This window comes from Frankliniella occidentalis, unplaced genomic scaffold (assembly GCF_000697945.3).
Source record: "Frankliniella occidentalis isolate FOCC.00 unplaced genomic scaffold, Focc_3.1 Scaffold46, whole genome shotgun sequence".
Lineage (NCBI taxonomy): Eukaryota > Metazoa > Arthropoda > Insecta > Thysanoptera > Thripidae > Frankliniella > Frankliniella occidentalis.
Genome location: NW_026267176.1, coordinates 616,357 through 631,529, shown reverse-complemented (window position 1 = coordinate 631,529; position 15,173 = coordinate 616,357). Strand labels below are relative to the sequence as shown.

The 15,173-nt window shown below is 47.5% G+C and overlaps 2 protein-coding genes across 2 annotated transcripts; both read right to left on the bottom strand.

The window, feature by feature from the left end:
- Positions 1-5,218: 5,218 nt before the first annotated feature.
- Positions 5,219-6,751, bottom strand: LOC113217727 (putative uncharacterized protein DDB_G0290521). The gene is made up of 2 exons (XM_052267069.1): positions 5,927-6,751; positions 5,219-5,650 (listed from the first exon to the last, which is right to left on the bottom strand). Exon 2 carries the CDS (start codon positions 5,646-5,648, stop codon positions 5,229-5,231), a length of 420 nt encoding a protein of 139 aa, XP_052123029.1. The 5' UTR covers positions 5,649-5,650; positions 5,927-6,751; the 3' UTR covers positions 5,219-5,228.
- Positions 6,752-7,322: 571 nt separating this feature from the next.
- On the bottom strand, positions 7,323-13,513 carry LOC113217714 (vam6/Vps39-like protein). The gene is made up of 18 exons (XM_026437739.2): positions 13,307-13,513; positions 12,970-13,146; positions 12,775-12,875; positions 12,478-12,687; positions 12,174-12,366; positions 11,838-12,079; positions 11,630-11,759; positions 11,415-11,554; positions 11,002-11,202; positions 10,691-10,913; positions 10,431-10,603; positions 10,147-10,348; positions 9,909-10,057; positions 9,681-9,827; positions 9,474-9,608; positions 9,295-9,389; positions 9,089-9,215; positions 7,323-8,150 (listed from the first exon to the last, which is right to left on the bottom strand). The coding sequence occupies exons 1-17, from the start codon at positions 13,374-13,376 to the stop codon at positions 9,146-9,148; spliced, it is 2,658 nt and encodes an 885-aa protein (XP_026293524.1). The 5' UTR covers positions 13,377-13,513; the 3' UTR covers positions 7,323-8,150; positions 9,089-9,145.
- Positions 13,514-15,173: the final 1,660 nt, after the last annotated feature.

Below are 15,173 nucleotides of genomic sequence, written 5' to 3'. Positions count from 1 at the left end.
GGGTGGGGTGGGGTCGGGTGGGGTGCGGGGATGATAATGAACGAGTCCCAGGCCAAAGTTTCGTAACCTACATAACATGATACCAATAAAAGAACTCACGTGGACGTGGAGCGTGCGAGGATTATCTTCCTCCAGGTTAAAAGGTGAATGCAGATACACCGAATTCGAGATTAGGTATTTTCTGTAACGCGATCAATTTTACGCCACGAATTCGGCTGTGTAACGCCGAGTTTATCTCCAAACTTTTCACGGTTTGCATGTATCTCCGCGTACTGATTATGCTCCATCCCATCTCCTCTCAACACGGCGCCTTACGGGGGGTTTGGGTAGGCAACGCGGTGAGCGCACGCGTCAGGCGGGCCTCACCAATGCATAACTACCAGGGGCTCTCGATGGTCGCGACTACATTTGCGCTGTGCCCATGTGGAGGCAGCAGCTAAGTTTGAAAATCCCGCTCATGTCAGTCTCATTTATCAGAGCGGAGGAAGGATGTGCTCCGGGCTCAGCGACGACCTATTCGACCTTAGCTTTGACTTGCAATAATCCCGGGGACGCTATGCAAGGCGCACTTCTGCAGCTCGACGACGCGAGTCGCACTCACACACCTGGAGGCGTGCCTGGCGGCGATATTGGACGATGGGGCGACTGCTTGATCGGCAACTTAGTTGCTGGCTTTTCTCTTCGCCGTACAAACTGCCTAATGGCGCAGAGGCGTGGCCGACCGACCACCGCATCATGGGGTGCACCGTGAGATGCGAACGTGTACATGGGATGGCCATGGGGGCACCCCATGCCCATGGCTCATCCCCTGGCTCTGACTCGGACCCGTGCGATGAGTGATCCGTGAGGCTTATCGTCGCTGGCGGCGGGGAAAGGGGAAGGGGGCGACCACTGCAGGGTGTCTGTCTGCTGCGGACTCACTCTGGTTCTGTCGGCTCAGCAAGCCGAGAAGGCCGGCGCGCAGAGTCGCAGAGCGGCCCGCCCGAAGCGCCCGGGAAGCCTCCGATGGCCTCGCTCTCGCCGTCTGAGATGGGCGGCGTGATTCACCCGGGGGACTCTGTCGCGACGAGAAGGCGACAGGCGACACCTTTGAGCGTTTAGCTTCACGGGGCTGATTGCCTTCTGGGAGGGAGTGGATGACTGTGCTAATGTTCCCCCCGCGCTCGGCGCCAGGCGAGCGCCAGGCCATGAGAGCCGTGCCGGCCAACGACGACCCGGGGCGCTTCTTGTTAGTTTCTTGTGTTAGAGACCCTTGACGTCAACAACGGGTTGCCGGTGGGCGAGCCGGCCGGCGGCGCGGGCCAGCACGGGGTGGGGGGGGGGGATGAGTCAGTAATGTGACAGCCCGTGCTGAGCGCGCGCCTGGAGGAACCCAGCCACGTGGCGCACGCGTGGGGAGAGCGCTCGCCTGGACCGGCCGGCCGCAGGAGGACTTCTGGTGAAATGGAGGGGGGGGGGCACGCACACGCGCGCGCGCGCGGACAGTCCTGACGGGCACGGCAATCTGCGTCCGAAGGCGGGGCGGGGCGTAGGAGGCGGTATAAGATTTGAGAGCTCGGGGCGCGGGGCGCTCTTGCCAGCCGCCGCCGGCTCGGGAGGCGCTCGCTCTCCGGTGAGCTCTCTAATCTCGCTGCTTCCCTTCCCACCCCCGCGCACCTCCGCGAGGTGTCGCGTGTCCCGGCCGCCGCCGTCTCCCGACGCCACTGCGCCCTAGCAGCCCCTACCCGGCCCCGCCGCCCCGCCCGGCTCGGCCGCCGCGCCCGAGGCCTCGCCGTCGCCACCAGACACCCGGGGCGCTTGGTGCTGAGCGAGCAGCATGCGAGCAGCCCTCCATGTCGGGGCCAGGGCCGTTCCCAGAAGCAGGGCGGCGGCCGAGGCAGCGACCCAGCCCAGCCCCTGCGCATGCAGCTCGTCCTCACGGGGTTCAGGGCCGGACTCGAGAGCATACTCTCCTGAGGCGAGGGCGCGGGCGCCGGATGTTGCTGGCTTGGCTTTATCGGCAAGACGAGTCTACGTGTTGTCGAAGTAGGTCGGTCATAAGCATAGAGACGGAATGTAGGCCTACAGCAAAGTCGACGCTTTGTGTTCAGCTGATATAGAATTTGACACCTGACCCATACATTGCGCTGCATCGAAACTGGACACTTGAGTATAACGAGACGCGTCTGATATATGTCAGATCTGATTCTCTCGGAACGCTAACTGATCACTGTTAGAACAAGTGTTCAGTTTGTTTAGCAGTTTGAGCCGAATAGAAAGGAAACTTCCAGAACGAGGGATTGTGGTAGACCCTCAGCGACGGCCAACACTCAGCAATAACGTCTGGCACTGACACAGCAAATGCGTTGTTAGCAGGATTTGTCTGGCATCACGTGAAATGTCGCAGCGCCCGCACGATGGAAATTGTCATTTCTGGTTATAAAATAATTGGCTGAGCTATATCGAAGCCAATTACTCCACCGACGCAAAAGTGTTTTTGTAGATTGTTATTATTTTGAAGCATTTTGCGAGTGCGTCGGGAGGAGCGGAACATGCGCCGAGCTCCTGCAGTGCCGAGAGGTCATAGTCTTTGGCGTCGTATCTGCGGCTCCCAGGGGGTCGTTCACGCAGCCAGTCGTCGTGTTTACGTGTTTACACTCCGCCACACTCCCATGCTGATTTGCTGAAGCGTTTCCTTTCTGCTGCGCCCTGGGACTGCGACACGCGCCGCGCCAGGCCTGGCCCGCCAGGCAGGGCTTTCCCTGCTCTTTGGAGCTGCGCTTCGCTGTTTCTTTTCACTCGCCCCGCCTTCCCCGCGACGGATGTGTGTTGTTGCGAGTCGGGCCGGGCGGGGCCGGGCCGGGGAGTAGGGCGGGAGGCGTAACGTTTTACTCGAACGAAAACAATCCCCGAGGCGTGGTGAGTAACCAATCGGCCCACCGGGCTCCCCGGCGCGGGGGCGGCGCGGGGGGTGGCGCGGGGCCGCAGTCCAAACACAACGCCGAGCTCACCAACACACAGAGGACCCTGACCTGCTCAACGCCGGCGTTCTCAATGGGCCACCCTGGTCCGCACGACTTGCGGGGGCGAGGACCTGAAGAAGCTGAGCACGGGCCTGTGCATAAGGAAAGTGTACGTCCGACAGAAGAGTGAAAAGTTCGCGGGCCGGCCTGACGCCTCGCGAGCGGACCGCCCGCGCCCGCTGGCTCTTGACCCCGCGGGCAATAGCTGCGCCAGCACCACCAGCTCGGCGGCGGCTTTCTTCTCCTGCTCGCGTCCGGGCCCCGTCCTGTCAGGACTGTCACGGGGGAAAGGCGTGGGACCTGCGTTGTGAATGGCGCTGATCGGTCCCGCGTGCAGTGCAGCAGTGTGCCGCACGGGGCAACGGCGGCGTGCATTCTGTAGCAGCACGGGGCGACTGTGGACGTCGTGGCGTGGCGTGGCGGGGAATGCGGGGGATGCGGGGAATCCCTTTGTGCGAATCGCGGGGCGCCGGCCGCGGTCCAGCGTGGTGGTGGGTGGGATGAACCTCTCACGGTGGAGCCCCTGATCCACTCATCGCCTGCTCACCGGACAATTTCACTCCCACAGGCGCCAGCGATGCGACGGCGAAACCCAGGGGAGAGAGGGTCATCGCCAGCGTTTCCCTAATCCACCCCTCTCTGCGTTAGGTATGTTAGTTAGGTGCGTGTGTTGTGTGCGCGCGCGAGAGCATTGCTGGTGCTGGCGGTGCCAGGGCGTACGCCCCCCCCCTCTCTCTCTCTCTCTCTCTCTCTCTCTCGGTACCAGCGGCCCACGGCGCGGCACTGATAAGCGCACAGTTAAATGGAATTAAGCGACACGCCGGATCACAGAATCACAGCAGCTGGTCAGGCTGGCGCCGTTGACGCGCGGCGGGTGGCGGGAGGGAGAGAGGGGGGGGGGCACATACTGTAGACAACAATCATCTCTTTCCGCTCGGGCGCCGTCGGTTTTTCCTGCTCCAGCAGCGCCGTCCCCCCCGCGGGCCGCGGCGGACCGTGCTAACCGGTGCCCCACACACAGCCTCCTCCGCGCCTCCGCGCCTAGCGGCCGTGGCGGCGGGGAGACCAGACTCGGCACCTGGTGGCGATAAGGAGAGATGGCGTACGGGCGGGCGTATCTTACCGTGTCACTCTGTGTCACTACCGCAATTTGCCCCCTCCCCCTCCCTTTCCACACACACGACAGGCAAACCTGACAAGGTGCTCGACCAAAATAGACTGCCAGCTCAGTTTCTAAAAACGGCCCGAGGAGCTGCACCTTCAACCGCTCCGCTCGCAGCCAGTGGCAGCGGTGCACACGACGGGCCGGCAGGCAGCGGGGGCGTGATCGTGATCGTTGCGTCGGGGCGGGGCGGGCGCTTTCAAGGCCTGCGCCATGCATGTTCGTTTACTCCAGTGAGCCATGCGGTCGTCGTTTCATTCATTTCTCCCAGACTTATAGATCGCCGCTGTGCCACGACTTCACGGCCATGGCGGGGAATCCATCTCCAATTGCATTTGACACAACTAATTTGTCCGCTCCTACTGGAACAGGTGGACGCTCTCTCATTCATCCAACCCATTGATCCCCAGCGGCGGCGGCGACGCGGGGGTTGAACAGCCTCTCGTAAGCAAATTAGTCGCCAATAACCCGACCGCGATTGCGGCGGCCTGATCTGCAGCGGGAGGGAGCGGACCGCAACGCGGATAGCAGCGACACCCTCAGCCGGCCCAGGGCGGAGAGGAGGGGAGGCCCTATTAAAAACGGCCACGGCGGCCAGGGGCGGCCAGGGCCTCGCGACCGCAGCCAATCACCTCCCCGTTGTAGGGGCCGCGGCCGCCACTGGCATCCCCATCACTGCGCCGCCTCGGCAGCGATACTCGAGCAGCTGGCGATCATCTGTCTGGCCATGCAGCGCCTCGCGGCGGCCGGGGGGCCCCAGCCGCCCCAACGGCCCCAGCGGCTCGTATCATTGCATACCTTCACCGCTTCGCCCCGCCCCGCCCCGCCCTCCCACCTCACCCCGCCGCGCTCAGCCCGAGTTTCCTTAATGCAAACAAGTGTTTCACAACGATGCTCGACGTGGCTCCCAGAGCAAAACGCCACTTCATTCTGCCCATTTTCGTCACATTTTTGCCGGAATTGTGCTATTTCTGCCCCAAGCCCTTCACCGGCTTCACGTCCACCTGTCCTCAAGCTCTCTGACGTCAGCAGCAGGGTTCGGCGGAATGGCTTTATTTCGACGGTCACCTCCGGGAGCGGTGCCTCCTCACGGGCCTCGACGAGGAGGCTGGCGCCGCCTGCTGCTCGTCGTCCTCGTCGTCCTCGCCGGGCACGGGGACGATCACGGGCACGGGGGGCTCGGCCCAGGTCACAGAGGGCGATGCGGAGGGCGACGCGGAGGGCGACGCGGAGGGCGACGCGGAGGGCGACGCGGACGGGGTCGTGGTGGCTCCTAGGCGGGAAGGGCGCTGCTTTCGCCAGCGCTCGCGCTCCGTCTCCCAGGCGTTCTGCGCCGTCTCCTCCGTCTCGTCCAGCCGCTCGCGCCGCCGTTCCTCCGCCGCCTGCTCGCGGACCGCGGGCGGCGTGTAGCTCTGCGTCAGGCAGTGGTACACGGGGCCGTCCGTACGCATCAGCCACAGGAACAGCAGGAACAGCGTCAGCATTCCTGAGCAGGACCACAGTAGTTCTGAACAGTAAGCGTGTAAAACAAGCTCTCATGACGCCTGATAGATAGGCAACATCTTGTCTTCTGTGCATGCATGTGCTGCGGAGTGGCCTACCCCGAATCTCGCAGGCGTTGAACTCCCGAAAATATCCCGAATGAATCTGATAAAAACGCACATACTTTCTGGACGACCCCTACGCTTCGAAGGCAGCTCCAACGGCGCTGGCCGCTCAGCCTGTGGGGTAGAAAGGGGTGAGGTTCGCCTGGCGCACTCACCCGCGGTCCAGGGCACGGTCACGGTCAGGAAGAAGTTTGGCCGGCTCTCCCCCTCCCCATCCCCGCGAGGCCGTGCTCTTGTGGGTGTCGGCGGCGCGGTGAATGGCGCCCTGGTCGCTCTCCTGCCCTGCTTTGCGTTGCCGCCGCCACCTGCCGGTGCCGCTGAACACACCAGTGAGGGCGGTCAGGACCAGGCAACAATGGTCTCGCCTGAAGCCGGCGAGCCGGCGCCAGCCCCTGCCCCACCTGGTGCTGGCCGAGCCGGCGCTCTGTCGCTCGCTGTGGTCACCGCGGCGGGGGTGCTCAGCGCCCAACCCTCGTTCTCCAGGTCGAGGTCACTAATGCGCCATTCCTTAGGGAGACTTACACAATGAGTTGCATTAAACATACACACTAGTAGAGTAGAGAGCACGTACCGTGGTAGCGTAGTCCTGCGCGTCCTGCGCTACGTCCTGCCTTGCCCTTCCTGCGAGGACCCCCACGAGCCCTGCAGGAGGCAGGGAAGTCTAACCGGTCCCGGGCGAGTTGCACTTGAGCCGAGGGTTTTGCCCTCCGGATCAGTCAACGACGGAAAACTTATCTTACTTACCGTGGATAAAAACAATCGCGCGAAAAGGATGCATCACCAATCTGATATCCGTTGGTAGTAGAACAATGGTGGCCTGTCTACTACACTATCATCGCGACCAATCAGCACGGCGGAAGCTCAGGTGGTGAAGCCCTCCAAGGTTCTAGCAGTTTCAGCTGATGGTATTTAGTCTTCGCTGATTCTACTGTAATGTGCACAGAATCCTCAGTCCGATAATCACTATAAATACCATGAGCATAGAGTTGATGTCAGAGGTTGTTTCTATCGAGTGACTGCAAGCCAGGTGCAAGATGTCTCCTTTGTGAGTGATATCTTCTATCGGACTTTGATATAACTGCATGTCTGATAATGTGATCTCATAAACCAAGATAACATGCCAAAGTCTGCACAAATTCACTATTTTATCATGTCATCGGATATTGGGATTGTGGCCTCTAATTTGGTTTGTAGCATAAACACCTAATTGAGATATAGTCATTTCAATTTAATTAACTCTAGAAAACTTCATGAGAAGCTTGAGCTAGGTGGGAATGGACTCCAGATTCGACTCCTCCTCTGTTCTGATACTGTGCAAAAATAATATGATTCTTCTTATTGTAAGTTAGAAAACAATTAATGTAGTACCTTTGTTAGGCCTAACAGAGGATAATCAGATTATGATACATCACAGTAATGATAATCTAGTAATCTAGACCTAATAAGAATCAAGTTACTTCTTTGATGTACACCTCCGCTCTGCTCATATAGTAACTTATATTCACAAACTAGGGATTCACCTCTTTAAACTGAATAAATAAAGGACACATAGACACTTTGTCTGTGTATTTCACACAAAGCAAGAGAATATAGTGAACAATATGACACAAGGTATAATACGCAAGGGCTTGTAAATTACCCAGTTAACGAATATCAAAAATAGATGATCAACACAATACAATAATGTACCAGATTAAATCAAGGTGGTGTCTGGATAGAGAAGTTGAACTTACTCAATCCAAAAAAACAGCAAAGCTAGCAAAAATAGCAAAATGCATGCACACAACACAGTTGTATTTCACAATCAGTCATTGGCGAATTTGATGGGTACAGACATTGCTAACACACTCTCAGGCATAAAGCACTTGCAACTGATAACTGAGAGAGAACAGCAATGAGAGGGCCAGTACCCAAGTAAGTATTCAACAAATTTATTCTAGGGATGAAAGGTATCAAACATAGAAATCTTCAAAGTTGTAAAATCAAATTAAGAAAATTTAGTTCAACTCTTATACTATGTATCAAGATTGCAATAACATAACATGTCAACTTTAAAAATATATCACAGACAAAATCACCACAACTGAAAAGACTCCTGACTGACAGTCTATAAATTGTCGTATATAAAGCATAGAGAATAGTAGATAAAAAACATTTTGTATAAACCAGAAAACAACAACAGAAATAACATCAAATGATAATGTCAAATGAAAAGCACATACTTTACACAAAGTTTACTATTTGAGATTTGTGTCACAGTTGTTGAAGTGAAGGTGATTTTAATGGAATAATACAGGTCAGTTTTTATTAACAAATGTAGTAGAGTCAGAAGCAACAGCAGGAATTTGCTTAACTGCAATGTTTCCCTCACTTCAGTGCCTGTAAAATAATTTCAAAAAGACAAAGAAAGACAAGGTTAGAAGGAACCAAATTTTGTCGACACACTATTGGAATATTGTTTTACAGGAAAGTAAAAAAAATATTGACTCATAAGATATTTTTGAAAATAATTAGCATATATTTGGCAGCAAATAAATGAAAATGAATAAGGCCATTGATTTTAAATTCTAAAGAATAACTCTGGCAGTAAGGCGACTGATCATTATTTTCTCAAGCTGTCTGAGCTGTTCTTTACAACATTAATGTCATACTACCAGAGCTGTGCAAATTGTTGCATTTCTGATCAAATCGAATCAAATCAGCCAGGTTTCTTATTTGACCAATTTCAAATTTTCTGGATTTGATGTGGAATAATTCGACATTTGAAATTAGGTTGGTTTTTCCTCAAACCCATGGCCATATGTCTAACGTTATAACATAACATTGGCCAAATAGTATGTTTTGATCCACAAAGATATACTTGACTTGACTAACCGCAAGGTCTTTTTTGGCCAGCAGGTTGGTGTAAGGTTTTTAATCCCCAAACCCCTTAATCAGTAATTACATGTTTTACTTTTCTTTACTTATTTGACAAATTTTCAATTGGATTTGATTTGACCTCCAACTTAAAGCAATTCAATTCTATTCCGAGGAAATTTTGGGGGTTCACATTTGACTGAAATAGATGGCTAAAAACTCAATTCGCCTCGCAATTCGCACAGTTCTACATGCAAGCTCTCATAAATTCAGTAAAGGAAGCAAGTACTATGGTATTAGGCTCCAGCTATTCTAAAATAAATGCTCAAAGTCAAATTGTGAAAGTTTGCTAAAATTCAAACTTATGTATCTTTAATTCTTTGGGTTGGTTTCTATTGTGAGAAGAATAAACACATCCAGCATGACCTAAAAACTATTTATGATCTTCTTATGAGACTTACTTAGTGCTTGAATGCAGGGATAGTTTGATAGGCCATTACACTATTCCAAAATGCAAATCACTGCTGTGCTTTACGATCTTGACAAGAAAAGTGGACAACATCTCCGTCTGGATAAAGAGCAAATGCACTGAAAGAATTGCAAGTTATTAGAATGTTAATTATGTACAATACAAGATTTTTAAAACCAACTGCACATCAAAAAATACCTCTGATTTCCAAATCGTTTCTTGCACACAGAACAGACATTTAACTCAGTCATCTTTATGCTTTGAGATTCATAATGCATTCTTTGTTCTTGGACCTGAGCGAAATGAAAAGAGAGTATAAAGAGTAACCGAGTAACAAAATGACAAGTATTATAAAGAGACCCAACTTGCTAACTAACTTGTAGGTTTTCAGCAACCGTCAAACTCTTGAGAACAAGGATACGCCGTCTTTCATTTAGTTGCTTTTGAAGGCTTGATTCAAGAAAATGGCGAATGCGACATATTGGTACTGTATCTGGTAACACTTCTAATGCCTTTCGAACACAGAGAGCAATCAGTTAAGTTTTACATCCTATAATGCAAGATTTCAAAACCATTGTGCCTACCTGAATAGGATGGATCTTTGATGCATGCTCCTCTAATAAACTGAGAGCTGTTTCCAGATCTGGCTTTGAAGTGGCAGGAGATACAGGAACTCCTCTTAACCAACTATCCGGTGGACTTATCAACATTTTAATAAGCAAAACATAAACCTGAAATTAGTAGATTATATTGATAGTATGTGGCAACTTCATTAATTTGTTTAAAATAGATGTAACATGTTCTATTCCTACTTCATCTGCACCCTCCCTCTCACTACGGTACACATCATGGCAGTACTTGATAGCCTGACTGACATTGCCAAGCATCATTACATATATTGACAATACTTGCTCATGTTTCCCAAGCTTCCCAAGGATGACAGCTCTCTCTTCAAACATGCCTAAGAAATAACAGAAATAAAAGTCATAAATGGAAATCAAATGTTATGCATTTTTTTTTTTTCAAAGTAGCATCAGAATATTTCCTTACTGTCATATGGAAATTGAACCAAAGCATTTTCAGGAGAATAATTATTTGAGCTTTCCAAGAAAGATAAAAGTTTGGCTCGTACAACTTTTCCTTCTGCCAATTTACCACCAGCAAGGAGAGTTGCAGCCTGTTCTCTGTATTGATGCACCAAGGCATCATGTAAAATAGTAGATTCATCCTTCCATACATGAATCACATGCTCCTGTCAATAAAAAAGAAAACTTCAAAACCACTATAGATAAAATCCTATCTGTAGAGCTTGGAGGAAAAAAAAGTTAACTTACAAGATAAGGTATGACTAGACTTTTATGTAGGCGCAAGAGAAAATCAAGAACTTTTGGCCGAGGTAAGCCTTCTACCTCTGGCATATCTTCTATAAAAATACTCAGTCCATCTGTAGGGTGCTGTTCTAGAACCCAACCAGCAAATTGAAAGATAAGTTCTATATAATCCCTTCCTGCAAATTAAAAAAAAAAAGCAAATGATAGATAGATAGATAGATATAAACGATGGGTTCTCCTCATACAGTAAACACCTTTCTAACCTAGATTTTGAAGGTACAAAACTGTTCGATAGTGCCCTTGTAATGAAGGATCCTGTTGAGTGGATTGCTTTTGTAGCAGCTCTAAAGCTTTTTTATGAAGTCCTTTGGTCTGGTACAGAATTATTAATTCACTATTCTTTTCATGTTTCTTGAGCATTTTTTCAGCTTCCCCCAAATGACAATGGTTCAGCCGTATAAGTGGTGCAACAAATGCATCATTTGTCTGCAAAAAAAAAAAATATAAAGAAATGATTAAAACTTTAACTTATAGGTAATTGATAATAATGACAAGCAAATATGAGAAGACATACCTGGAGGTAACATTTGAGCAAAGTTGTATCAATTATCTGGAAAAGTTGTTCTGTTGCTTTGCTGAACTTATCATGGTTTGCACTCTCTGTGTCTATTTCTTTTTCTACTACTAGAGTCAATTTCCCCAACTTTCTTTTAGTGTCCCTTTCTGCCTGTTCTTTATCTTTTCTCTCCTTTTCAGCTTTCTTGCTGAGTCTTACCTAATAAAGAAAGCACCATGAAAAAAATTAAACCATATCAGGAAAAAAAAAACAATGTTGATGTAAAGGCTGTACAAGGCTTCCATCAGTTTCACAGCATACAGGTAGCTGGTAGCTGTATAGTTCACAGTATTTAAAAAAGGGGCATTCAGTCATTCTAGGTACCAGGCGTAGCAAACTAAAGATAAAAAGTACTGGCATTATGTACTCACTTTAGTTAGATATTCTATTAAAGCAAGTAGTCCACTTTCCAAGTCCATATCAGCTAATTGGACAACAGCATCTACTGCAGGCCTTGTACGGGCTTGTTGAGGCAGTAAATTAGGAAAAAGTTTGATAACTTCAGTGGGATCTAAAAAAAATGAAAGAAAATTTAAGAGAAGTAGCTTGATAAAAAAATTAACACAATATTAATCTAAAATCATACCAGTTTCAAGCTTGAGAAATTGCTCCATAGATTCTTTGAACTGCTTTTTATTAAATAAATCATAGGCATACAATGTCTGAATCTGATGGACATTTCTAGCTTTGTCCTCTGATGGTTCATCAGATATGTTCTATAAGAAAAAAATTGCATTTAAAGAGGGCAATAAGGAAAAAAAGATTACGCAATTTATACTGTTAAATATACATACTGCAATCTTTAGAGCCAGTTGAAACTGTTTCTGTTCAAGCAGAAAATGGATTTGTCTGCTCCATGTAACATTTTGAAGACACCAGACATGCTCATCAGAAGCAACATACAATAATCCAGATCTGCATCTTATGATAATCCTTGGATCCTTCACTTTTTGCATTTGTACAATAAGTGATGGCTCCACTGTTCTTATTTCAAGAGAGTCCGGAAAAAGTGCCACAATGTAAGGCTCATCGTAGACTGTTTAAAAATACACATGAATGAGGAATTTATAAGAACATCATTCAAAAAATTACAATTACATTGTCTGTACAAAAATCAGGAAAATAACAACCTAAATCTTTTGGAACACTTTCCCACTTCATTTGCTTCAAACTGGCAGCTTCTCCGTCAGTACCAACAAATATGGAAGAATTATCTTTCCCTAAGATAAAAATTTCGTCATTCATTTCAAGAACACTGGGAGGGCGATTTCCAGGAGGGCAGAGCGGCGTCTGACTGTTATCTTTTTTCGAATCTCGGTTGAGCTACAGTAAAAAGAAAAAAAGAAACCTTAGAGAAACAGTTTTTGATTTCTAGTAAAGCGATGAAATAAAATAAAACAATTTAGTTTTGTAAACATGATGGGGAACACATACATGGTATAACATATATACACTGTCGCCTTTGAAACCAACACATATTGTTTCTTTGATCCATGCCAAGGCTTTAGGAGTATCAGGCATTGAAAGTTCTTCCATTAAAGGATGAAATGATCCATTCTTCCAGTAGAAAAGAAGTAACTTTCTTTTTACTACCACACACATGCGAACAATAACTGACGTTTTTCCAGACTGTGTAACGGTTCTCTGTAAATGCATTTAAAAAAAGTTATATTGTTACAAAGTTATGACCTTTAAGAAGTTAAAATTTAAAAAGCAATAGAAGAGACTTACTTTAATATCCACCGAAAACAGTGTGGCACCTTTGGTCTCAGGAACAGTACATATTGTAGGGAAATTGATAGCTGCTATGTCATGGACACATATAATATTATCTGCAAACACAGGGTAGAATCTTGTAAAATAAGAAGTTTTGTAAGATCTCATGCCATTGATTGAATTGACACTGAATTAGACGGCAAAGAGTACCTGACAAACTGATAAGAAGTTGATGTTCTTGAACAACCGCCAGTTGTTGAATAGGTTTCTTGCTAAATGTTCTGTTGTATCGAAGCAGATGCACTTCATTTTTATTATCAGAATAACGACTGGATATGCTATACATGAGCAAATGCCCAACTTTTGTGCCCACCAGAAGATTGTCATCTAGAAGAATAAAATATAATTGGGAAGGAAACAACAGGAAAATTGAAAAAAAAAAAAAAATGAGGGAAAATTGAGTGCTGCAAAACTTAAACCGAGGCAGACGACGTTAAGTATTCTGACTTTTTCAGAGGGTTATACAGTTCTCGTGATCGTGACTCACCGTAAGCAGCAATACATTCGATTTGTACACTTAATTTTAGTAACTGCGAGCACTCGTATGCTTCGTACATGTTTGCTGATATTATATGATCCAACAAAACAGATCATTATAAGCAAACATAGACCTGGGCTCAAATTCTCTCAGCTTTCGAGTTATTGGTTTGAGGAGGTAAATGTTGATGTTGACGTCCCTTTAACCTCAATACGGAAGGTGAGCGACGAATTCAATTTCTATTGCTATTGCTATGATGCTTTGGACTTTTATGAAAATTTTGTGGTCCAGATTTTCACAACATTAGGCGCTGGCTTTCAAGCCACCGCTATGCAAAAATCATGGTAAGGTTTCCTGGTTAGACGTTGTTCAACGAATTGTTATTAAAAAGGATCATTTATTTTTTAATAATATTAGTTCTTCGAACAGAATGAAAACGTGGAAGGGAAGGGAAGGACCAGCATGGTAGCTGGTAGCGCTAAACGTAATAGCGATATGAATATAGTTTTACTTTAGGGAAAACTACGACAACCCCCCGTATAGATGGCGACACGGGCGTTCAACCCCATCATGGCGCCGGTGTCAAGTTGTGGTATGTGTAATTTTTCGTACGGTTTTGGAAAATACGCAGAATTTAAGAAGATTAAAGCAGCATTCAGAATTGTTGATGGCTGTCCTATTACTGAGCAGCGAAATACCGGCTTTGCTGATACACCCTGTGGCGTTGAAATCAAGATTGTCAAGACATGGCTGGGCGGTGTTCTCTGAGTGCCCAACCCCTCCCCTGACCTGCGGTGTGTAACCTACAATTTGTACTCGTTTCTCAGCGAATTGTTATCAAAGCCTCAATATTTTTCTCTTGATACGATTTCGTAAGGTGTCAAAAATTACGCAAAGCATGCTTGCGTGGTACTGAGATGGTTTCTTGCGCTTCCTGCTTCTACAAGTACTTGCCTTTAAAACCAACGTAAATCAGTACCCATTTGAAAGCTTGATACTTAGTGTGCTCCCGGCATTTACTTTTAACTCATCATAATGGTGTAGGCCAAAGCTTTTGCTTTTTGAGATAATTGTAAATCATACGGGAGGTGTTCCTTTTTTACCTGTGGACCCAGTAGTGTACCGTTGTACGTTTACGTTCGATAGCCATTACTCTGGTATTACTCTCCTTTATCATGGTCCAACATCAGTCAAATGTTTGTGGTAGCTAGTAGAGGCTTTCTTCCAGGTTGTTCTTCCTTGTCATGTGTTTTTTGTACTAAGAGATCTCAGCTTTATGCTGCTTTTAAAGGGATCCTAATCACCGCAAACCTGTGTTCTTCACTCGGCTTTACTGTAATTGGTATTTGAATAAAGGTTTCTTGTGCAAAGCTTTATTTATTTTTAAAATTTGATTTTGTTTTTAATTTTACTACAGTGTGTCCCCCTTTCTGACCTTATTTACTGAAATGGAAAGTATAGATCTGGTTTCTAACTCCCCTCTCCAACACACACTTGTATGCATGTGAGACCCACTCTCACCATTGTGGTAGATCTTTGTTGTGTGTCACCCTGTCTGAAATATGTGTCCTGATAAGCAATACAGCCCTTACATACTCAGTTCATATCATCCACACATGAGGTATTCTCAACCGTTTATTTTCTGTTACATCAACCTCTACATAAAAATATTTCTTTTTCTCACACTATTTTGTAGAAATTCTACTACTACATACTAGTTTAGCATGGTTATTGAGTACAGTAATGATAGTTAAAATATGTTCATGCGTCTTGGTGCTCATGCAATTGTACTAAGCTGTATCTATTATAATAGTAGAATACTAGTAAAGGAATGTACAACAGCTCTTATTTTTTGGAATTTACACAAGATGTGAGC